Source organism: Xyrauchen texanus, chromosome 24 (assembly GCF_025860055.1).
Source record: "Xyrauchen texanus isolate HMW12.3.18 chromosome 24, RBS_HiC_50CHRs, whole genome shotgun sequence".
NCBI lineage: Eukaryota > Metazoa > Chordata > Actinopteri > Cypriniformes > Catostomidae > Xyrauchen > Xyrauchen texanus.
The window spans coordinates 16,250,651-16,277,821 of NC_068299.1; the positions used below are offsets into that span (position 1 = coordinate 16,250,651).

At 38.9% G+C, this 27,171-nt stretch overlaps 1 protein-coding gene across 1 annotated transcript in view; it reads right to left on the reverse strand.

The window, feature by feature from the left end:
* The window catches only part of LOC127618311 (netrin receptor UNC5B-b-like), an 82,407-nt gene that overhangs the window by 24,154 nt on the left and 31,082 nt on the right, over window positions 1-27,171 (reverse strand). Inside the window, exon 2 of the mRNA XM_052090693.1 lies at window positions 590-814. Coding sequence (XP_051946653.1) covers window positions 590-814 — 225 coding nt within the window. The remainder of the gene's footprint in view (window positions 1-589; window positions 815-27,171) is intronic.

A 27,171-nucleotide genomic window follows, 5' to 3' on the forward strand; every position in this document is an offset into this window, starting at 1 on the left:
ATGTTTAGAAAAAATCAAATAAAATCATAAATGTAAAAAATGTCCCAAAGATGTAAACCAGGGAACAATTATTGCCCCTTTATGGAAATGTTAATTTCTGACACTGCCTAGCAGAGTAACCACACATTAACTATGGATATATTCAACAACAAAAAACGTTTCTAAAACCTAACAAATTTCTTATTTTGAAATGTTTTAAAAGTGTGCTTTTTGAAAAATCTCTCTTTGAAATAGAGGCATATACAAAGACATTAATCCATTTTTAAGTGCAGCTTAAGTGTCTGAATACTTTTTGGGACCACTATATGTGTGTACAAAGCCAAAAAGACGAATTTAGACCACAATACATTTCCAAGCTGGTCCAGGCTGGTTTATGCTGGTTGGTTAAGCGGTATATCCATGCCAAAATACTGGCAAACAACTAGTCTTTCACATGGAGATTCTTAACCAAAATAATCTTGCTTAAATCAATTAAGAGTCCTGGTAGGGACATCAGCACACCAGCATCCAAAACACAACATAATGTATGGTGGTGACCATCCAAACTGGTCTTTTCAGCAGGGTAGTGTTACCTGTTAGTAGGCTTTACCTGTGATCGGGTCCAGACTCTCCTTGGTGACGTGGTCATTCTGGTTCACCCATTCTCCATTGCATTTAAAGTATATCTGCGTAGCAGGAGTTGCTTTGCAGGAGAGTTTGACAGGTCTGTTTTTCACAATGAAGGCGTCCTCTGGCTCGCTCTGGAACTCTGGTAACGGTTCGGCGGGAGCAGACGGAAACGCATCCGGGAGAACCTCGCTGTAATCACTGCCATCTACAGGCACAGAAAGACAGTAATAAGATGTGTACAGTTAGGCCTGTCGTGATTATTAAATAACAGTCTAATCATGGTTATATGATGTAACTGCGATTATTGAGCATTCTAATTTCAATTACATTTTAATGCCCAAATAAGGGGATTTTAGAGAAAATATACTGTATAAATCAGTGTTTCCCAACCTTTTTTCTGCCACGGCACACTTTATACGACTAAAAGATTCTACGGCACACCAATATCCCACATAGGATAACCATCGTCAATATTTTTCCTTTTCAAGAACTTGTCCATATTTTCTGTCCATCTTAGTAGTGTTTACTTGTAATGTTTAAAATTCGGCTGTGCAAAAAATTTCAAATAAATTAGACATTAGAAATGTATTATTATCCATCATTTTAATTTTCATATTTTAATGCTAATTAGACATTTAATAGCTTTTTTTTCATTCACATTTCATTTTTTATCATGAACTTACAGGATATATAGCAGATTATGCATTTATTTATTTATGAAGAGAACAGATGAACAACAGACACCACACAAAGCAGATGAATGTTATTTCCCCCCGCAGTAACAGCGGAGGCCACTAAAACACAACATATGAACAACGCAATATTAAAAAAAACTAATACGATTAAAATATTAACAAAATACGTAAAAACTTTTACTGAACAGAACTCAATCAACTAGTCAAATCTTCCTCCTGGTCCGCATCGACGGGTGCTCGCCTGTGCATAAACAAACGCATCAAGAGACTGATGCTGAGGTAATTGTCATTAGATTTTATGTCTTTGCCTCGGACAGACGACTTCTCGTGGCAGATTTAATTTGGTTCTGGAGGCAGAACTAGAGGTCTTCACGGGTCCACCCTAACCCGAGGACCTGAGACCCAACCTGGGACCCGTAAGGGTTCGGATCCACGCTTTATATTGTCACGGGTCCCGGGTCTGTTTAACATTATGTGTAATACCCGAGTCTCCAGAAAAAACAGAAATCAAAATTTCTCCAAAAGGTGAGGAGTTTGGATCCCTGAAATTATAATGTTTTTTTTTTTTTTTACGCATTTATTTATTTTGTGGAATTTTATAATTTTCCACGGCACACCTGACAACCTTTCACAGCACAGTGATTGGGAAACATTGGTTTAAATGCCATGAATGGCGCGTTTGTGTGTCATTCATTTGAACACAGAGTCGGAGCTTCACTGACCCACACCACGGACATCAACCAGCTCCTGTCCAGAAGAGCGTGTGAGGCTTGCGCCAAACTCAAGCGAAAATATAAACAAACAAATATAAACTGTGATATTAATTAAACGATCATGCAATGACAAATGTTCCTGGTCATAGCAGGTTCATATAAGCAGTGTTAATGACACACAGTGACACAGAGGATACGGACACTTACTTCATTTCTGTGGAGTGATAAAATGATAAAACGCAATCTCAAAGGTTTTGCTTCATGAGAAATAAGGGCTCCTGGGTAGAATCAAAGAGCATTCAAATTGTGTGTTAAAGTGAATATATTAGGACAGAAATGTCTTACTGTTGCATAATATAAGACATTTTCTATAAATAATTAAAATGCAGGAATGATTAATCGAACGAACTCTACTCAAAATACCAATTGACTTCATAGTCTTTTTGCAAATCAGATCAATATGATATTTCCATGTTAATTTATCATCTACTATCGCTCCTAATAATTTAATATAAGAAGTCTATGAATAACTTGTCTTTATCTGTTAAGTACTTTTTATTATACTATATATATATATAGTAAATATGCTGGCGTCACCTGATTTAAACAGTAGCATGACTTTAGCAACTTCAAGGTTACTTGGTATAATACCTGTTTTAAGAGATAAAGTAAAAATATATGTCAGGGGCTCAACAATAAAGAGAACTACTTTCTTTACAAGGCTTGATCTTATTTCATCATGCTCTGCAGAAGAGTCTTTCATTTCCAGTATAGTGTCATGCACTTATTTTAAGGTAGGTTTGTCAAACATAGTCTTAGCCAAAGAAGGACTGATATTTACAAATAAATCACTAAAACCATTTGTTATATCAGCAGAACAAGCAAAATTGCTCATACCATGGGAAAACTGAAATGGAATAGGTGTGGATGCCTTTTTCTTATTCAGCAATTCATTAATTAGGTTCCATGTAGATTTTATATTATTACAGGATTGTTCAAATTTATCAAATGTATTTTATTTTTTTATTTTCTTCTTTTTTTTTTTTTTTTGCAATTCACAGTAATTTTATGAAATTATTTGTTTTAAAAAATAAAGGTGCAATATGTAACAATTTTCATGTTAAACATTATTTTTCATGTCATAATTTTTTAAAGCATATATCCCTATTTTATTAAATGATTGTGGCAGAGCGGAGGGCCGGGCCGGATCGTGATCGTACACACCCGGTCCCGTATTAGGCTAATCAAGCCTCCTGAGATGGATAAAGGTCGACTGCAGGGGGTCGTGCGGGAGAGAGAGAGAGATCGTTTACGGACATGTCCGTCATGTGTGTGTTTGTCTTTTGTTTAAGTTTTATATTAAACTATTATTTATATTGACAAGCTGGTTCTCGCCTCCTCCTTTCCATTGATCCCTTTACAATGATTTATATATTTCAAGTTAAATAAGTAAAAATTTATGAAGCACACATGCAGAAAAACGCACACCTTAAAAAATATGACAATTTATATGTCAATTAATCATCATAGCCCTAAAACAGACAATTAATCATCATAATCACAATTATTTGTTTAACAATGAATTGTCAACCAAATTTCATAATCGTGACAACATTATGTACAGTTTATATGAGTGTGTATTCACAGAAGTATCTATCTGTCACTGCAAATGTGTTTTGCCTTGGGGATAATGGCAAGACTATCTGAGTGTGTGCTATTAGTGTGTGTGAGCGTAAGCCATGGTCTCTGACATTTCAAGTGTGCTCTAGTGATACAGCATTTGCTTCTCTTGTGCTCAGCAAAGCATCCATGGGGAGTCCAAACAGACCCAAGATGAAGGCAGGGGAGCCTGACCTTCCATTGAACACCCAGTGATCACACACTATCCCCTGACATTTTCCCAGTGACAGATTCCTAGCAGCACCTCAGCACAGAGCTCATCCAGAGGCCTGTGTGCTTCTCGAGTCCACACCCAAGCCCAGTCGGCGCCAACAGGACAAGGCTGTTAACCTTTCAGCATTAAAAGCTAAAAGCTACACAGGCTATTGAGTACTGAGTTAACATTAGGCCTGAAGACACAAGCGTCCTGGGGCAATACAAGAAAGTTGTTTGTTTTCACTTTCATTGATTTGCAGCACATATTTATTTTTAGAAAATTAATTAAAAGTAATATTTTAATAGGAACTTAAACAAAAAGACACAAAAACATAAACACACACATGGCAGCTGCATGTGTCTCTCTCTCTTTCTCCCGAACTGCCACATTCTGCTGCACTTATTCCTCTCCTCAGCTGATTAGCCCGATTGGGGGAATTTACGACTAACTTTATATACAGGGGGGTGATAATATGTTACAGCTTTTATTTAGATACGAAATTCCCTTGAATGTTTCCGGTTCCACAGACAATTAAACAGTTACTTAAATTTTATTTGTAATTACTCTTTTGGGCTTTTTGCCAAATTGTATTGATATATACAGTGTACATGAAGATAAAGGTAGGTAAGGAGAGAAGAAAGGGGGACATGACCTGGGTCGGTCTCAATCTCGGGTCTTCAATGAGCACCAAAGCTCAATATATCAGAACAATCACAATGACCACAAGGCTACTGCTCCATCACTGCTTTTTGTTTTCATTTAAATTCTTCCCTAGCCTGCAAAACGAAAATGACTGGAAAGTCAATGTCAACCATAAAAATTAATTGTCGAGTTGCTCTCTCATTTTCAGGAGTAATCATAAATTACAACAGAGGCAATTAAAAACTTAAATAAGCCAGCAACAAAGATGACACATCTCTTTGGCCAAGACAGAGGAGAGTCCAGCCACTAAACTGCAAAGTCTCTTGTGTGTGAAAGCTCTGTGTGAGTTTAATTATCCCACACATGTACAAATGTCATCACCTGTCAATGTATTATTTGACTAAAACATTTCCATTGGTGTAGCCTACTTTGTTGCAGTGCAGGAATATAATGTATTTCTCTGTTATATCAAGTTGTTGCAACAATAAAAAGGGGTCGGAATTCAATAAGTGTTGAAAAGAGAATGCAAAAAGAAAAAAGGGGAAGACAGAAAAGGAGAGAGCGTGAGAGAGTGGGTGGGGAGGAAACATCATAAGTGCTTTGAACACTGACATGCAGGTCAATTGTCTTCCCGTGACTCAGTGTTTGATGGAAAGCGTGTGTGAGAAGTACAGAGGTCTGGACTTGTCCGCAGACTGCAGAGGTGAGAGGGGTGAAGGAAGAGCAAGCTAAAAATTGGATTTGGGATGGTGTTTTCACATACAAAGAGAGAGGAACACTTGAAGGGTCAGTTCAAATAGAAAGAGCAAGAATTAAGGGAGAAAGAAAGAGGCCAAACAAACTGGGCTTCACCAAATATCACAATACACTGTAGCATCATAACAAACATTTCAAAATCATTACACTTATATGATATCTGTCAAGATGACGCAGATGTTAGCCTCGGTGTGGAGCTCTCCAATTCTTTAGTTGTTTTTGTTTGTTTGTCCTGTGTTTAGTAATTTTTTTCCAATCAGTTTTTACCACGGACGAACTGCTGAATATTCAGCAGCACATACCAGACAATCTTTTTCCGGTTTTGGACTATTCTGACATTTTGTTGGACATTTTAGTCGGAGGCTCAGCTGTGTTGTTTAAACATGCTATGAGACGCAGACGAGGGAAGCAAGCCGGCATGCTGGTCAAGCTCTGATAGCGTGGCTTTCGAACAGCGCTGCCGAGTATTTATCTAACGAATCTCATCTCTCTTCCTGACAAAACGGATGGACAACCCGTGCAAACAAGTACATTCCAAACTCTGCTGCCTTGTGCTGTGTGAAGCCATTCTGTTACATCTGCCGGGCTTTCAGCTGTTCAGAGTGGATCGCATTGTGGTGTTAACAGGGAAAATTTGAAAATGAAACATGCTTTTACATCAATGAAAGTCGGTGAACAGATGTAACAACGTTGAAGAAGATGTGCTGTCCTAATTTGGAAGCACTCTTTATCAACTGTAAGCCTTTCTACTTGCCACGGGTGATTTCCTCGTTTATTCTGGTGAGTGTTTATATTCCTCCACACTCGTGCATGAATGCAGTGCTGCAACAGCTGGCTGATCAGATCAGACACAGAACACAAATACATGGACTCACATTTTATTGTTGTGGGAGATTTTAATAAAGCTAACCTCACCCGTGAATTGCCAAAATACAGACAGTACATTACATGCCCCACCAGAGACAGAAATACATTGGATCATTGCTACACAATAATAACACAACAATAAAGGATTAATATCGCTAGAGCAACTTTGGGACTCTCGGACCACTGTCTGGTTCATCTTCTTCCAACCTACAGGCAGAAACTAAAATCAGCAAAACCTGCAGTAAAGACTTAAGAGACGGACCAATGAAGCAGAGCTGGAACTACACGCCTGCTTTGACTGCACTGATTGGACTGTATTTGAGGCTGCAGCCACCAATCTGGACGACCTCACAGATCCTGCTACATCATATATCAGTTTCTGTGAGGATATGTGCATTCCTACTAGGACTTAATTAACATACAACAATGACCATGGTTTACAGCAAAACTTAGGCAGCTTCGTCAAGCCAAAGAGGATGCTTACAGAAGTGGGGATAAAATCTTGTACAATCAGGCCAGGAACACACTGAATAACAAAATCAAAGTGGCTAAAAGAAGCTACTCTAAACAAGTTTTTAGCTAACGATCCTGCATCAGTGTGGAGTGGCCTAAAATAATTTACTAACTGCATACACCATACCCAAACACTGTAGGGAACAAAAAACTGGCTGATGACTTGAATGTGTTTTTCTGTAGATTTTAAAGGCCCAGTCTCACACCCCACACCCGCTCTGACCTTCACTTCAGACAAACATCAACACCTCCATCAACCCTCCTCCTCCCCCCTTCTGCCACTCAACCTGCTCTTGAGATCTGTGAAGAGGAGGTGTGCCATGTCTTATGGAAAAAAGACAAGGAAAGCACAAGGAACATACAGTGTTTCACCCACTTGTCTAAAATCCTGTGCTGACCAGCTGGCCCCATCTTCACACAGATCTTCAATAGATCACTGGAGCAGTGTGAAGACCCTGCTGTCTCAAATGCTACACCATCATTCCAGTCCCAAAGAAACCCAAAATCACAGGACTTTAATGACAACAAACCTGTTGCTCTGATGTCTGTGGTCTTTAAGTCATTTGAGAGACATCACTGGACCCTTTCTAGATCCCCTTCAATTTGCTTATCGAGCAAACAGGTCTGTGGATGATGCCAACATGGGACTGCATCATTTCCTGCCACAGCTGGATAGACCAGGGACATATGCAAGGATCCTTTTGTGGACTTCAGTTCGGCTTTCAACACAACCATCCCAGCTATTCTCCGGACTAATATACACCGTTTCTCTGTTCTCATGTCTATCTGTCACTGGATCACTAGCTTTCTGACAGACAGGCAGCAGCTAGTGAGACAGGGGAAATTCACTTCCAGCACATGTACGATAAGCACTGGTGCCCTCAGGGATGCTTGCTCTCCCCACTACTCTTTTCCCTGTATACCAATGACTGCATCGCCGAGGACCCTCTGTCAAGCTACTGAAGTTTGCAGATGACACTGCTGTCATCAGCCTCATCCAAGATGACGATGAGTCTGTATACAGAAGGGCTGGCTCACTGATGCAGTCAAAACAACCTGGAGCTGAACACGCTCAAAACAATGGAGATGATAGTGGACTTTAGGAGGAACACCCCAACATTGGTACTTATCCTTGAGTAATCATGCTAAATTGCTAATTTGGTACTAGAAAAGAACTTGCCATTATATCAAACACAGTTGAAAGCTATTTGGTTCATTAATCACTTTCAACTATCTGGTCTCAAGGTCACTTTTAGTGGATGCATGAAGTCAGTTACCCTCAAGTGCACAAACTTCTTTTTGTGAAAGGTTTTTCTTGGAAAGTTATTTGCTTTAATATGTTTGCAATATGTTTCTTTAAAAAATAAAGGGCCAATAATATAATTCATACATTTTTTTAATGTGGCTTACATGTCCAAAAACACTTATGAAAATCACTGTGGCTTCATAATATTACTTTAATATTATTTATAACATTATACCTTGAAATGTTACTTGACATTGCATGTCAAAATGGGTGTAGTCCCATGTATTGTCATTGTGTACATAACACACAACAAAATCAAATTAACCCACACACACCAGATACTGTAGGTTAGTGGCTGGAAGGCAACTAGAAGGTCCGGGCTGAAAGTGTCAGACCAAATTTGTGTCAAAATATGACAGCTGCAACCCTTCTCCAAGCCCACAGCAAGAAAGACATTTACACACACACACACACACACACACACACACACACACACACACACACACACACACACACACACACACTATCATTACGAGGACTCTCCATAGACATAATTATTTTTATACTGTACAAAGTATGCGTTCTATCCCCTATCCGTACACATACCCCTAAACCTAACCCTCACCAAAAAAACGTTTGCCATTGTAGAGCGGAGAAGGGCGGGGCCTGGCTGGAACAAGTCTGCCTGATGGGGGCACGCAAGGGATAAAGGTGGCCGGTGACGACGGTTTCTCGAGAGAGAGAATGACATGCAGCTACTCTGTGTGTTTATGTTTGTGTGTTTTTCGTTCAGTTTATTATTAAAACTATTATTTATATTGTCAAGCTGGTTCTTGCCTCCTCCTTTCCCTTAACCCTCTTTACATTGGTGCCGAAACCCGGGAAGGAGAAGGGATGCCTGTCGCAGAGTCCTTGACACTGCCGTCCACTCAGGGGTGCGCCGCTGCCATCCGCCGGAGGACGGAGTAGCCCAATCGCCCAGACGCGGGGAACGGCCACCGTCCGCAAGGCGAGTGGGGACTGGACTCCCCAACCGCCTGGAGCGATGGAGCCACAGCCAGGGGCGGAGGAGTGCCCTGCTGTCCCCCAGAAAAGCGGAGGGGTCGAGAGCACCGCCACGTGACGCCAAGAACGCGGAGGGGCATTCTGTCCACTGTGGGTCGGTCTGACTCCAGTCCGCCTGGGGAGGAGCGGCTGCCATCTGCCTGAGAGGGTGGAGTAGAGATCGGAGACCACGTGATGGCGCATCAGAGAACCAGCTGCTCTGTGTGTTTGTTTGATTGTTTTTCGTTCAGTTTACTATTAAAACTGTTATTTATATTGTCAAGCCGGTTCTCGCCTCCTCCTTTCCCTTATACCGCTTTACAGCCATTTTTACATAAAGCCATTTGAATTACAGGGACACTAGTGGTGTCCTCATAAACCACACTTATAGCAACACACACACACAGACACACTCACTCACTTAAGACGTATCTGTCTATCTATTTAACTAAGGACGATTCTATGCAAATATAACACGACCCTATGTTATTTACTCTTGTAAATAAATTTGTACTCCCTATGTGTCATAAAAATATAATAATGATAATACTTAGTTAAACGCAAAGAGATCCAATGAGCTCTTTCACAAATATCGCTCTCCTTTAAAGTCACAAACCTGTATTGTGCCAATAACTATTTTTCTCCCTCTCTCTTCTCTCCTTTCTCTCCCTTTGTGTCACTCCCGCTCATTCTCCTCTCCATCAGCTATAAACCTGTCTTTTTCAGACTTTGACTCCTTTGTCGATAAGCAGTTGTGTTTCTCTTTTTCCACACTACCTACACATGGCATCGATTTATACACAAAATCACCAGTCATAAAACAGTCTGTCACACACAGAGCAAGAGAAAAAAAATACAGGATATTTTGTCGAAACATGGAGTAAAGTGGAGTGAGAATATGTAGTATAGTTATTTTTGTGTGCACGTGTATGCGTGTGTGTGTGAAAGTAAAGATCTTTTGGTGACAAAGTGTGTGTGAAAGTCAGTGTAAAATACAAAATCAGTGAGATAGAGCTACAGACAGAATTTTTGGGGGGGATTGTGTGTCTGACTGAAATACGAAAAAATCTGGTCCTCCTAACTCACTGGGCTGGACAGTAACTTTACACAGAAAACTCTCACACATTGAAGAGCACACACAAATACCCATCAGGCATTCGGCAGCCCACAATTTAGTTGGAATGGACCTGGCACTCCTAAAAAGAGGGAAGCTCTCAAGAGGCCCCTGACTGCAGGTCTTTTATCACAGTAATGATAGACAAGACACAGCCGGGACCAAAGCCTCCCAGCTCTCAGTCTCTGAGAAGGGTGTAAACATCCACACATATGTGCAAACAGCCACACACACCCACCCACCCAGGCACAAACACAAAAACATGACATTCATGTCCAAACCAGAGCCAGCTGCATTTTGTGATTTGTGTGAAGTAGTTTTTTAAGTTGCTATTGAGGAACAAAAAAGCTAGAAGGCCAAAAAAACATTCACTTAGCTACTTCTGTTGATTTATATAAAGGTAATTATATTTACATACCCTAATCATGCCCCTTAAAATAAAATAAGAAGTATTAAAAACAAAACAAAACTGAATTTGCTTTATGAATTGATTTCCTGATGAAGACGTATGTCTCCAAAGAGAGGTTTTACCTGATTTAGCTCACTTTTGGGGACAATTCTGTCCAAAGACAATAGCTCAGTACGTACACACAAATACAATGGCAACAAAAATGTGAACTAAAATCAAAAATATTCTTAGACCTGTCTTGTTACTTTCACACACAAAAGTACAATGGCAAATCACAAATTATACATGAAAGAATGACTACACTCACCCAAAAAGCCACAGAGGATGTCAGACAGTGTAATTTTGCTAGCTCCAGAAAGTCTACAGTCATGGGAGCAATACTTTATCATTAGTTTGCAAAAGCTGTCATTATCGTTCACATAAAATATATATTGACCGTAGCTTTACCTTCAACTTTGCAGCTCTCTTAATGATGCTTTTGAAACCTACGGGATCTGGACTTCATCTATGCCAAGACATTTAACATTTCTTAACAGTTAGACCCCAAGCGGTGAAAATTGGTGGTAAAATCCCACCCACAAAGACTGTAAGCACTAGAGTGTCTCAAACCCTCTTCCCAAAAGCAGCCTATATTAGTCAACATTATGCTGCCTTCTAAGATAGAACTTTGCCAAAAGAAGGCAAAGCAGCATCACGTATATCATATAAATGCCTTGATACGTGCTGATTGGAAAAACACATTAAAGAGGGTGGACGAAGTGAGAGAAATTGAAAGTCATTCAATACAGAAATTATTGGAAAAAACAGCTCAATCTAATAAAAAAGATTATTTTACCAGCTATTTGTGCTTTTGTGTCTTTTTATGCTTTTTGGAGTAATCACAATGTTACATTGTTAACAGTAAACATCTTGAAATCAATTGTGAGTTAAATCTCATGTGTGTTTTGTGTGAACAGCACTTTTTGTACGTCTGAGTTGCTGCCATGAAGAGCGTTTCAAACCAGTCACTTAAATGAATATTCAGGGTTCAATAAAAAATTAAGCTCAATCGGTAGCATTTAGCATTTTTGGCATTTCCACAAAAATTTATTTCGACTTTGTTGTAATCAACATTATGCCACAACTGCTGTCGATTGAGTTTAACTTGAATCGAACCCGGAATATTCCATTTCAGTTCATATGTGTGCCTTGGGGGGCGTGGTCATGTGTCTGTCTGCAGGAGAGGGTAATGCTCATCACCTGGGCTGTAATTACTCTAACACCTGTCTCTCATAATAGTGATGGCGGAGGGAGACCTGATAAGGCACGCCCCCACCCATATGCTACAGTATGCTTACTTAGAAGGTGACATGGCAGCTCACTAGGTTTTGGTAGCCATGCTGCTTCAGCCATTATGAGCCAGAATGTTATTAAAAGAAACAGTAGAGTGAGAAATATAAACAATGGGGATGGTAAGGAGGAAAGGGATTGGGACATGATTAAGACCTGTGATATCCACATGAGTGCTTGACTTAATGTGTCTGGAGCATAGAAGAGGAGAAGGGGATAGTTTGTTTTCAAGTAAGGAAATGTGTAACACACTATGACCACACAAAATCAGTCTTTATTTAACCTTAATGAAATATATTTTATAGTCTGTACACTGCAATAGACTTAGTAGCTAGATAACCATCTGTCTAACTCCACTTAGTTTGGTCTATATTAGTATTTGGTTCTCTTGGCTATATTTGGTTATCTAGGTTACCAAGTTAGACTTAAATAGCTACTAGCGTTGCCACGTTAGCCACCACCGCGAGGAAACCTCCGCTGACGTCTTTTGAGTACAGCAAACTGGAAGGCAACCACACTCCTGACATGTGGCAGAGATGGGCAACCACACAGATACACGAGACAGGACCAACTAGGTAGAGAGTGTGACGTAAGCTACTTCACACCAAACACACTTCAACACAAAACACTCAACAATCCAGCCCAGAACATGACACACAAGGGGATTAAAATAAGCAGGAAAAAAACAAGGGACAGGTGCCGCTCGCCAGGTGAAAGTTGCCATGGAAACATTCAGGGTTCCCATAGAGCTGATTCCGCAAGCCAGCGGCACCTGAAACACATGAGGGAGAAACGGCAACACAATTAGACCAAAACAAACAGAACATGGAGCATGAGTGACCGGATCCCGACACACACCGAAACCGAACCAGACAGGAAGTCAGGATCCAGACACCATGCTCTGGACACGAACAAGACCAACCGAAGAGCGCACGGCAGTAACTCACAACTGGACCCGTGCACTACTACAAACAACGTACATGAAGCACAAGACATGGGATGATGATGTCATGGTCTGTCAGACAAAACCCCAACCTGAAAGAATGACAGGACAGTAACATTACCAAAGAGCACACGGCGGTAACTCACAACTGGACCCGTGCACTACTACAAACAACATACATGAAGCACAAGACATGGGATGATGATGTCACAGTCCCGTCAGAAAAAACCTAACCTTACAAAGTAACAGGACAGTGACACACCTCCAATTCAGTGTGCCTCTTATCAGAAGCTAATTATCTAAAGGCTTGACATAATTTTCTGGAATTTTCCAAGCAGCTTAAAGGCACATTTAACTTAATGTAAACATGTGACCAACAGGAATTGTGGTATAGTCAATTAAAAGTGAAACAATCTGTCTGAAAACAACTGTTGTAAAAATGACTCATGTCATGCACAAAGTAGATGTTTTAAAAGACTTGCCAAAACTATAGTTTGCTAATATGAAATATGTGGAGTGGTTAAATTAGTTTTAATGATTTCAACCTAAGTGTATGTAAACTTCTGACTTCAACTGTTTATTTATGTACCAAGTTGCCATACTGCTTAGCAAATGAACAAAATTATGTGGCAGAACAGGTGTTTTTTTATCATCAACAAATGCTATTATTTATTGAATATTGGTGTCTGTTGTACCATTAAATCAATGCTGTGCATTACTGTGATTTTACCATAGCTAAAGGTTTTTACTGGGGTAAAATAACTGTATTTCACATGTGTTGTATGTTTGTGTAAAGGGGTTCAATGGGAAGGAGGACGCGAGAACCGGCTTGATAATATAAATAATATTTTAATGAATAACTTAAAAGACATAAACACACATGACGGACATGTCCGTAAACTATCTCTCTCTCGTCGCAGCACCATCTGTCATCGGCCTTTATCCCTCTCAGAGGCTTAATTACCCTGATAAGGGACCTGGTGTGTATAATCACAACCCGGCCCTGCCCTCCTCCCTGCCACAGTTTTGTTATGTATTGTCTATTGTTCAATATTGGTGTGTGTGGCCCCTTCGCAACAGAGCAGGCTGAGAAAACTTCTCTCACATGCTAGTGCATATCACATGATTGTTTGAGTGATTTCTGAATGAGTAATAGCCCGGCTAATACCCTGCTGATGATGTGGGTGTTTCTGAGGAAGCTGACATGCAGCTGACAATAATGCTCTCTCAGCATCTCAGTAACTACAGTAGTCATAGCAGAAAGGATCTTATAATGTCTGTATCATCACTGACTCATAATAACACCCTTCAAACCACACACACACACACACACACACAAACCTATGGTCAACATGCATCACCTAATCTGTGGTGAATTTCCTAATCATTTTAATAGTGGCTGTGTGTACGCTTGTGTGCATTCAAACCATCATCAACAGGTTCTCTACGGGCACACTAGTAATGGCACATAGGTTGGACTAAAGAGAGACAATGACAGATGGATATTACAATATCCGCTGGTGCTTCTTAAAGGACAATTATGAGTGATTGATTTACTGAGTGAATTTACACAAACATAATATTTCAAATAAAGCAGGACGGTAATATCAAAAACATAGCCAATGTTCTAAATATTTTATGGGGGGGGGTGATGATGATAAAAAATTATCATCAAGAATATGATTTTTGCCTTAATATCAAAGGTCTTACTTGAAAAAAGAAATAATGATCCAACATGAATTTTCTTGATTTAAAAAATATATGATCGTGCTTGGTAACATGTGCATGTAACATGGTTAGGAATAGCATTTTAGCTTAGCGTAAAGCTGACAATTTACACAAGGTTTATTTCTATTTCTTTTGCTCCAAACTTACTTCAAAATTACTTATCTGCTCGTATGAATGCAACATATCATAAGAAAGTGTTTCACCGCTGTTCAAATGCACTTTGGATTGCATCATTTATTTGTATACATTTTTCCATCTGAAAGGAATAAATATTAAATGAAACAAATGACAATAAAATGCAGTAATATTTTAAGTAATATCTTCAGTAATCAAAATACTTTTTGAATGCAACTGTATTCTAAATACCAATGATTAAAATTGTACCTGTAGTGGAATACAGTAACTTATATTTTGTATTTTAACCATCTGGGGTCAACGGACACGCTGGCAATAACTCTGGATATTTTCATCATCACAGCGGAAACAACTTAAAATACTCCGTCATTTTGGGGCATACAGATAAGTGTAAGACATCATTAGAGACTATAAAGGGTCTACTTTTATTTGTGTACACTCACAATAACAACAAAACCTTGTGCTTTTGTAAAATAAAGAAAATAAAAAGGGTGAGCTTTCAGCAGTCTCCGTGTTCACGAGCATATTTCTGAAACACATCACAAAAATGAACTGAAACTCTGCAAATACTTATCACACAAACATGAAACATGTCTAAAGAAAGCTTAAGATTTCTACTTTTAAATAAAACAATTCAAATTTAAAACACATATTCTCCTGCAATGTAATCTGTATGAAACAAAGCGATGTACAGTTTTTACCGGTTCATGTAATTATTGCTAATGTGATCCCACCAACCAGCAGATCGCGCCATTCATACACGAATGTGCTGAGACAATAAAGGCAAATGGTACACGCCCCCGACATTGAGGTTTGATGTAAACAATTAATTCACTTTACTGCTCGTTTGTAACAATACACAGGCGAGGAAACTCCTGGATAGTAAGGAAGAGTTAACATTTTCCTCAGAAGAAGAGCGGGACTCCGATGAACGTTTGTATGTTGAAGAGAGACTTGACCGAGCCGAGGATACAATTTCGGACGAGTAAGTCATTTAGTTTTCTTTAGTTGACATGCTATTTTACATGTACATATTTTACTAGAGGGACTGTTTCCAGACTTGCCAGCCAGGATTCAGAGTATTGACATTTGAAATATGACTCCTAATAAGCAAGTTTTAGTTACATTTAAATGTTGTTTTGGCTAAAGCAGGTATTTAAATTGTATGCTGTATGATATAAATATGATATGTAATATGATATCAAATTATATGAATGTATAGAATATATTTTATCTAGTGTTTATGCTGCCTCATTATCATCAATGCTTGTGCTTGCAAATATGTGTTCAGGTTAAATGAGTAAAATGCACTTTAAATATGACCATATTAGAAAATCAGCATCTTATAATGATTTCTAAAGGATCACGTGACATTTAAGACTGCAGTAATGATGCTGAAAATTCAGCTTTGATCACAAATTGCATTTTACAATATATTCAATTAGAAAACTATTCTTTTAAATTGTAAAATGAGTTCACACAATGTTTTTACTGTATTTTGGATCAAATAAATGCAGTCTTGGTGAGCAGAAGAGAGTTCTTCTAAAACTTTTATATGGTATTGTAGGTATAAAATTAAGTAAAGTATTTATGTAAAGAAAATGTATAGTCAGATTACTTCTTTTAACTTAAAACTTGATTTTGATCATTAAGTCTCCTCACATTCATTCTCTTTCTGTCACATTCCTCATTGATAGGCCCAGAGGAGGGGTCTTATGTCTCCTCAGGTGTGAATTACCTCAATATTCATGATAGTTCACGCCTCCTTGCATATGACATTTCGAACACTAAAAGTGTCTTACACAAATTAAAGTACTATATTGTTTTGTATGAATGAGTGATCAGGATGGTTTTCACATCATTTTGTAGCAAAAACTCTAGGCTACAAGATCCAGTTCTCAAACGTCTTGTGGACAAATGTTTAGTATGTGTTATATGGCCTTATTTCAATTACTTAACATTTTTGTTTTTTTTAAAACTATGCATAAATGTTATTTTCTCAAAAATACAAGCATGTACACACATGTTGCTTACATATTACTGTAGCCCAGTTTGTGCTGAATACAGTATTATCAGACTTAAGCCATTAATGGGTTTTTAAGCAACTGAAAAAAGCACAAATGTCAAGGCATGTCAAAACGTCTCCAGGGCCCAAAACACCCTCAGACCCCAGAGGGTTAAATACATATTCCCATTACATGTTTTTCGTTACTCCCCAACCCTGTATATTTTAGTTTTTATATATACAGTACATGTAAATGTACACCGCTTAGCCACAACATTAAAACCACCTGCCTAATATTGTAGGTATGTGTAGGTCTCAATAACCCTTTGTAATTGCACACTCGTGGAATAAATACGATACGGAGCATAACCTCATGATACTATACAATACGATATGAGCACCCATTTTGCTCAAACTTATTCAAGGATTCGACATAAATGTTTTTTTAAATCATAAATGCCACAAAAGTGTCTGACATTGGCTACAAAAAACAGAGATCTAAGAAACTTATACAACAGCACTTTATTTATTTATTAGCTTATTATAAAACTAATATGAACTCTTTCATGTTTTTCTTGAGAAAATAAGTTTGTATACACTCTAGTCATTTATATTTGTATAGCACTTTTCACAATACACAAAGTTTCAAAGCAGCTTTATAGAAAATCATGCCTTGTTGTCTGAAAGCTCCCTGTGAACAAGCTGAAGGGACTGTAGCAAGGAAAAAACTCCTTTCAATGTAATTTAGTGATGAAAGTAAAAAAGAATCTCGAGATGAACCTGACCTCTGGGTTTATGATATATGTATCCAATATTTGCACAGAGATGTCGGTGTAATTAAAACATTTTTGATGTACTGTAGCACCAGGACATGACACTGTTGTTTGGCAAATTTGACAAGCTGTACCGCTACAGTACAATCTACTTGCCGTTTGCCATCAATCTTCTCGCCTATGTATTGTAAGGTTGTTGCTCTGTTTTCCTGTGAGCAATCAGCGCTGCCTCTTCGGGGAGGAGACTGTTCCGCAGCTCTCAATATTGTGCTGCTTGGTTTTAAATACACTATAATGTCTTTGTTTATGTATCGTACGATACATATGGTATCATACAGGAAGCGTCGTATCGTATGATACAATACATACAATATGTATTTTTTTACACCCCTAATTTAAATCTATTTGTAACTAAGTTCAATAGAAAGGAGGAGGTGAGAACCGGCTTAACAATATAAATAACAGTTTAATGATTAACACAAACAATAAGACAAACACATGCCAGGCAGCTGCCTGTAACTCTCTCTCTCTACCTGGAACTGCCGCCTCCGGTCGCCTTTATCCCTCTCGAGGGCTGGATTAGCCTGATTAGGGGCCGGGTGTGCAGCATCACAACCCGGCCCCGCCCGCCGCCCTGCCACACCATTCCACAGAATTCATGTCGTGGAAGAACATGAGGGAAATCAAGGGAAGGGTGTGAAGAGGACAGGAGGAGAGGGACAAGATGGTGTGAGATCAGACAGCCTGTTAGAGAGTATGTTTATAGTATATATAGTAAACAGGGCAAGGAAAGTGTATATTGACTGGTTTCAGCAGTCCATTTACACATCTAAAGTAAAGAAAGCTGTAACATCTCGGATCTGACCAGTTACACAGAGTTTATGACACACACACACTCAAACTGTACATCCCTAGTACATCTTCACTCACAAAAAACTGCAGAGCACACAGCGCTGGGAGCTCGACTTGACATGTTACGTCAGAAAAACTGAGTGATGGTAGAGGACAGAGGATGAGAGCTACAAAACATAAAAAAAAAGAAATCAGTAAACATAAGACACACATTTCACCCTGTTGTAAGTCACTGTTCCTCCCTTCTTTTTGTTATGGTTACCCAGAAAGTTGTATCGTCACTTTGCTCTCTGCTGCTTTATTTTCCTATTAGACTCCTTTTCCTCCATAATCTCTTTTAGAATCAACACTTTGCGTTGTCTTGTAGGGCAGTAGAGCTTATTATCAGCAATGTATAGCTCTCTCTTTCTCTCTCTCTCTCATATTTCCAACCACACACACACATGCAAACATCTAAACACTAGCATGTATAAACACACGTCTACACAAATGAGGTGTGAGGTGAAGGTTTGAGAATAAAGGCTCAAGAAATTATCATGGCAACAGAAATGTCACGCCTTTGATTGAATCCAGCATGTTAACAAGCTCTTGTGTGACAGGGCTATTTCTGTCCTCTGTGAATGTGAGTATGTGCGTGAATGTGTGTGGATGTGGTCTCCAGGGTGGATGGCAGATTGGGATAGGTGAGGGTTTGCAGGAGAACAGATATTTGTACTGACAAGATTGCTGCTCTCATCCATTCAGGCATAAGCACACACAAAGTAAAGACACGTACACAGACACCAGAGTCCCTTAGGAGCCCTATGCCAGCGTGTACAGAGACAAATTACACACATATCATGAATGTACATACCCTGAATTATTTGCATAAGATATGCATCAGATGACAGTGCAGACACACCCACTCCCCTCCAATGTACGTAATTACCACTGAGAGAATTACTGAACCAACGGTTGGAGGTCACAGCCAAAAATCCAACAAAAAACTCCTCGCTTATTTGACCAGACAACCTTAAAAGCAATGTTGTTACTGCACTGTCAGAATGTATAAATGTAGGACTTTGTGTCCAGTTGAAAGAGAGTTTGTTAATATCAGCTTGATAGAAATTAAGTGAAAGAAGATAAATGTAATTTTTTATTTTATTTTGTTAAAATATTTCTTCTATCCCAACCTAATTTGCAGATTGATAATATGATATTGAGACATTCAATATCCCTAAAAAGAGCAGAATGTGCTCAATAAATGGCACGTGTTTTCTGACCAATGGTAGATTGACAGAATATTTAAGAAACCTGTTTGAAAATATTATTTTTTATTAAATTTAAATAGAGTGCAGCTGTGCTCACCCACTTTTTCCACTGTCTTGGTTCAAAAGTAATTTTTCCATTCATTTTTCCCATTGGGATTTCAAGTCATTGATTATACGTATAGAACAAAAGTATATTTTAAGTATATAGCTAAATATTCATATATGTATACAAATTCATAAGTAGTTAGGGAAACTGACATTTTTACTTCTGGAACCAGACTGTTGTGGTCTATTCCACCTTTAACTATTTCAGATAAGATAAGATTACACAAATTCGCTTTGGAAAAAAGTGATTGCTAAATGAACAAATGAACATGTTGTTCAGATGTACACTCTTATACAGTATTATGAGTTTTGCTTGTGTCTGAGTTGTGAAAGTATCTATATAGGCCTGATACATAGTCCTTGGGAATGGTGTGAAGATGGAGAGCCCATTGTTGCTCCTCTTCCTGTGCTTCTGACTGTTTTGGGGAACAGCTAGAGGGCGCCACCCCCCACTGAGCCTATTTATCAGCCACCATCAATAACTGCCCCATTCCACAGCACCCCTTCTGCTCCATTCACACAAACCTCTATCCCCAACCCTAACTAATGCATGGGAACAGACAGAACACCCCCAAAATCATCAATCACCTCCCGACACAAACATCAGTGCGAAATACGGAGAGAATGTGATCGAGAGGGGGAATTGTGGACATGTGATTGTGATCTCAACAAACAAGGTCATGGACAAAATATGTCTTAATGTCAAAGTCAACTGATGGCACTTAGACTTTCCAGGTGTATATGTTTATGCTGTGTATAGCTGCGATACTGCAAGGTGGCTACCACTGATCGCTCTGCATGTGTGTGGCTGGTTGCCATGACGTTCAGTCACATGCACTTGATCTCCCTGAAGGCCTTTAGTGGAGACACACAGTACACTGCATTCAACCTATCCTTCTCATTCTTTATTCTGTCTCTTTTATTTTCTTTGGTTTTCTACAAGCAAGAGACTTCTTTCAAATGACAGATGCACAAAGTGTCAAATTTGGGAGAAGCTTTTCATCTTGGAGTCAAGCAGAGCTCCCGTACCACTTAAATTTTCCTGTGTTTGGAGGTTTTTGTTTAACCATAAAATGTATACATACAAAAAAATGGTATGTATTATTTAATAAAAGCTGTCTTTTCATCTGACATTGCTCAAAGGAACTCCTCAATTAAAGTTGTATATTAAAAGTGAGTTTGAATTAATACCCCTAGTTTCCATATGTGGATCTTTTTTTTTTTTCATCTGATATCTACGCATGCAGGTATTGTTAAGTATCATGTATAGATTTATTTTTAGTCAGAAAGTAAATAGCAAACTGTCATTTCATAGATGATCCATACTGATTTACAATGACAATTACAATTCTGGAGCAAACAGTGTTAAGGTGCACACTAGGGGTGGGGGGAAAAATCGATTTGTTATAAAAAACGTTGGGTTATTTATTTTACCCAATAGCTGTTTTAAACATATTGGGTCATTTTGTTGGGTTATTCCTAACATTTATTGGGTTGTTTCTATAATAACGCACACCCAGTTGGGTTAAAACTGGTCTCGCGAGGACATTTTAAATTCCAAAGGTTGACCCATGCCACTGCCTACAGATGATACAGAGGTAAGTTAATAATATCATGCTATATGAACACTTTTCATTTTCTTTATCAACATACAATAATAGCTGATTAATTAAATAATTTCCCCTTAATTTTGGGTCTGCTGTATTTGCTGCTCAATTGGCTACCACTTGCTATAAAGCCAGCCTATTTTAAACTGTGGCGTAGAAACTATTAATTGGGATGCTCCCCCTCATGTTCTGTGTTCGTACCGACCCTTTTTTTTGTGGAAATTATATATAATATTTCATATATTTGGCCGACGCGAGAATAAATTGTAAGACGCCTCGGCTTTAAGACTCGTAATCCGGTGTTGCAGACACGGCAGTTTTTCATCAACTGAAAGAAAAGTATATTGTAATTTTTACAGTGTAACATTAAAATACTTCAAAGCAGAAATATGAAACATTTCATCTAGAAAGTTATATCTGCAAGGCACTAAATTCTATAATAAACAAATTGGACCTTTTTGACACGGAGTGCAATTATTTATTTTCCTAGTCAATGGCTGTGCCGATGAAGGATTAATAGTGGTGTTTTCCTTATTCTGTCATCCACGCAGTGTGACCGAAGCAAAGCGGGCGCATTTACTCGCGCAATTAATCGACAGCCATGTCTCAGCCTGCTCCATGCCATGTCACAGCCACGCCCCAGTCTGTTCCATGCCATGTCTCAGCCAAACCCTTGATTCCTCCATGCCATGTCACAGCCAAGCTTCAGTCTGCTCCATGCCATGTTTCAGTCGAACCCCAGACTGCTCCATGCCATGTCACAAGCAAACCTCTGCTCACCGGTCTAGGCCCGGCTCTGCGCCACAGTCCAGGCTCGCCTCTGCGCCACAGTCCAGGCTCGCCTCCATCCCTATGACTCCACCTTGGCTCCGCTCCTCAGGCCTCTCAAGCCCCCGGACTCCGCCTTGATCCCATACCCCATGTTTTTGTTCATGTGTTGGGGCGTCGGGAGCCGGGACATGTCATGTTTATTCTGTTGGTTCCTGTTTTTTGTGTCTTTTATTTTGAAAAGTTAGTCCTGTTCATGTCTTCAGGTCCTTCATTGTGAAATGTGTTCACTTTCTTGTCTAGTCATGTGATTATCCTGTTCCCGCCATGTTTCCTGTGTTTTTTCTCATTGGTTCCTTTGTTTATTAGTGTTGTCTTTTTATTTGTTCATGTTTCATTGTCTTGTTATATTGTTTTCAGTCTTGTATTTTCATTGGTTGTCTTGTTAACTTGTTACCCATGTCAATGTATTTTAGCCCTCATGTTTGCAATTGTCTTTTGTGGAGTATTGTTAATTGATAATTTTGTTGTAGTTTTGTTTTGTTCAAGTCAAGTCAAGATTTAGTCAAGTCATGTTTGTATGTGTTAAGTCTAGTTTAGTCATGTTCATGTTTATGTTTCATGTTTCTAGTTAGGGTTATTGGATCTGAATTTTGTTTAATAAACTGCACTTGGGTTCGTCACTCCATCGTCTTTGTCCTTGCCAGCAACGTTACACCATTGCCTACTTATTTATTACTTATTTATTTGTGGTGGTTCTTGTAAATTTAAACATGATTGTAAGTAACTTAATGATAGGAAGTCAATTGATAACACAATTGCAACCATTTACTTAAATAATGAAAATGTTTGCAACTTTTATTTTAATGGAAATAAAGCATTTTCAAGATATTTGTAACTTTAGTTTATTTACACAGCAATAATAATAATAATAATAATAATGTCAACAATAATAATAGTACCAATAATACTAGGATGGTTAAAGCAACATTTTGGGTAAAAGTTGCTACACAATACATTGGGTTAAAATAACCCAACAATGGGTCGGTGCTACATCAACCCACCATTGGGCTATGTGTTGGGTCATTTTTAACCCAACTGATTTTAGTGAGTATTATTACGATATTTTCACAATATTGTATAGATATTCATGTGCCAAAAATCTATATTATTAGCATTTTTCAACTTCTACATCTGTCTCTTAAATGATGCAGTTATTATGCTTTACCGCTGAGACAGAACGGAACTCCTTTGATGACACCCACAGCATGAAAAAGTTGTTGGCAGCATGAGTGCGTCAGAGACTATTCAAAATCCACCATCCTCTTTCAAATCCAGAGTTTGGCAACATTATGGTTTGTCAAAGATCCTAAAAAAAGTGTTTTAGGGATTGAGAAATGCTCTGTTGTTCAAACACACACACACAGTCCTATGAATAAGAATGAGAAAGGTAAAATATGATAAATATCACAATATATATGAATAAAGAATTGTAATTATATCGCATCATGACCTTGATATCAATATAATGTCATATCACTAGTTACCTTGTGATTTCCACCCCAGTACACACACATACACACACACACATACACACACACACACACACTTGATCACCATTAGCAATAAAAACAAGTCTCTTCATTTTTTACCCATATTAGCTTTGTAGGAGGGTAAAGTTAGCCCTGCATTCTGGAAATAAACACATAAGGACACTTTACAGAGAAAAAAAGTGCCCCTCCTTTGCACATTTATCACCCTAACACACCCCACCCCACCCCCTTGAATTGCGGAGCCAGTCAGCTTTAAATGGTTGTAATTAGATGATAAGATGAGCAGCATTCCTTCCTAAGGGCAGGGTGATTACAGGCCCTCTCTAGACTCCCTAAAATTACCCACTCTTTTACACACACACACACACACACACACACACACACACACACACACACACACACACACACACACACACACACACACACACACACACACACACAGGAATGCACTCTACCCTCAACACACTCTACCTGATAAACAGCTTCACTTAATACAAGGACATATAGAGGACAACACACACACATATACACACAATTGAGTAAGGCCCTCAAAACCTAAAATCCCAATTTTAGGGAGATGAGCTGCAGTCTGACCGCTGACCCTTGATGTCGTCAGACACAAGCCTTAGGGCAGGCTATGCTGGGCTAATGCCCCAAAATTTCACTAACATCCCCCTAAACCAGAACCTCGCCGGCAATAACTATATATTCTCACGTATTTGTGTGCCAAACCCTAACTACTAACTGTGGGCATTCGCTCCCTCAAAAGAGTGTAGTCCAGATTCATCAACATTAGAATGTTCAATGGAACCAGCTTCCAGCACCAGCATCTCTCTCCATTCTTCCTCTCTTGACTTCTCTTGACACAATTTCAAAACTCCTCACCTTCATCTCATACACTGGACACAGACTCTCATATCATAGAAACTGTGGTTATCGTAGAAAACTGTATGTTAACAGAGGGTCTCTCGCTGTGGATTATAATGAAAGCCAACCTGTGAGTCATTCAATCTCATTCTGCGCTCAAGAGTCAATGACTAATACACATTTACTTCATATCCTCACATTCTTGAAACATTCATATAAATGAATGCTTCATGTCTCTAATCAGTTAAGATATAATAATTCACAGACCTTAACACAAAATGAATAAGCTAAAGAGAATAAAACAGCTTGTGTACATGTATATTCAACAGGGAAAACATTCTATTAACAAGAATTTTGCTAACCACAATGCTATGGTGTTGTGGGTGGTTATCACGGCATTGCTTTGTGTTTGATAAGGTGTTCTGAGTGGTTTAAATCAAGTTGCTATGTGGTTGATAGGGTGCTGAAGGTGATTGCTAGGGTTTTTTAGTTGGTTGCTGTAACTACCATTGACATTGGGGGACACTTTCACCCCTAACATTAGTAATGTAAATCAATATTGTTTTTTTTTACTTTGAGCAAAACCACAGCGTGGTCAATAAACTAGGTGCAGACGTTCATCTAGTTAGCGACGAACGAAACGACGTGAAACGAAAAGTCTTTCAGGAAGTGTCTCAGCTGTTGGCCGCACATGGTTACCACCGGAACTACCAACAGTGTAGGGAAAAGTAAAACAAATGTTTTAAAGTGACTACAGAACCATCAGGGAAAAGTGGCATTGGTTCATCCAAATGGACACTACCTAGACCGGCAAGCAATGGGATGGGAAAATCACCATGCAACAATTGTATTGTTCTATTCAGACAAAACATCTGACAAAAATAAAACCTCTCATCTTAAAAGGATGTTAAATGCTATAGCACTATAGTGTGCATTTAATGAGAACTTGGCTAGTTGGGTGTGAGGGTGAATGTGTGTGTAAACTGCTGCGCCATCAAAATACCATTGTTACCTTGAGATTTTGTGGCTTCACACGTGACGAGGGAAAGCAAGCAAGCAAGAATGAAAGAAAGAAAATAAGCAAGCAAACAAGAAAGCACAAAAAAAAAAAAAAAAAAAACTAAACTAAACAAATATCTAATTTAGTTTGAGGCAAGCAAACTAGATGTTTGCAAGAAGAACCATATCCTCCACTTTTTGTTTACTTATGTCTGAAATAACCTGAAATTCTTATCACAAGTTCATACAACTGTATGTGTATCATTGTGATATAATATATTTTAAATGCAAGGAAACAAAGGAACAAAGAGCAAACATAGGTGTGCTAGTGAAGTTTTTATTTTTGTAGTGTACAACACAGTAGCTGGGCTCTCCAGAGAAAATGCGATTAGATGAATCAAACCGAGCACAAATTTCAGGACTTGCGAGGAGATGCTGAAAAGAGAAGTAGAAGGGACTGAGATAAAGTGAAGAGAACATGAGACAGAGGGAAGGGGAATTTACCCCGCAACCACAGAAATGACTGGAGGAAACATGAAGATGTGAGGTGACACACAATATTACCTGAACATAAAAAGAACAGTAATGCAGAAGAATGAAATGACAGAGTTTGTAGAACAGGCTTAGAAAAAGATGAACTGTTCAAGCAAGCCAGATGTGTTTACAGGAGAAAGAAAGAATGGAAAAGAAAGTATAAGTGAGGACAGAAACAGGAAATGGGAGGAAAGAAAATATGTGTGCTGTGTCCAAGTAACCATGGGAAAGGATAGAGGATGGAAAGAGTCAAAGCGGAAAGACAGAAAGCGAAAGCAAGAGGAAAATAAAAAGAGAAAGGGGAGGGAGGTATTAAAGCAATTCCCTGAGTGAGTTTAATGCAGCCAATGGTGTGTTGGGCTGTTGTCTTTGGTGCTGGTTGTGAACTTTGTTGTGACAGCCCGGCATCTCGTGACTAAATGCTTTGGCAATGCTGCATCACTTTCATGTTAATGAAGACATGTGGAGACATGCACAACCAGCAACCAGTGTCACATTGCGACAGAATAACACACAAACAATTTCTTATACAGTATACATCGGGATATGCACAGATGCAACAGTAAGGATAGATGCCGTGTGGAGCTCGTTGATGAGCCGACACAACACTCTAACACTCCCACACCCCATATACATAACAGATGCTGAATAACTGGCATGATCACTCATGCCTGTTAATGGATGTGATGTGATATATTGGTTGTAAACACCCAAACACACACAGACGTTCAGACATACACACACAGACAAGCGTGTGAGCAGAGGGATTGGCGTCACTCGGCTCTGTCATTGCGTCCCCTTGCATCAGAGAGCTTCCCTTGTGCTCACTCAGGCAAGAACAGGTGGAAAGAGCACCAGTGGCACTCTTAGGCAACACACAGGCAAGTTAGACACCAGTGTTGGGGAAGCTGCTTTAAAACTGTAGCTCTGCCATGGAACAAGCTATGAATAATTGAAAGAAGTTCAACTACAGTCAAGCTACCCTTTATAAAAGTGATGTTGTACTTACACTACAAGATACTAATAAAAATGACAACAATTAAGTTATTTAAAGGGTTACTTAACCCAAAAATGAAATGTATTTTATCCTCATGTCAAAATTTCAAAGAATGTAGACACTGCTCTTTTTTTAGTGACTAAAATCTGTCAGTTCTTAACATTCAGCCAAACATCTCCTTTTGTATTTCACAAAAGAAGGAAAGTCATAATGTGTAGACTCAATAATGACAACATTTTTGG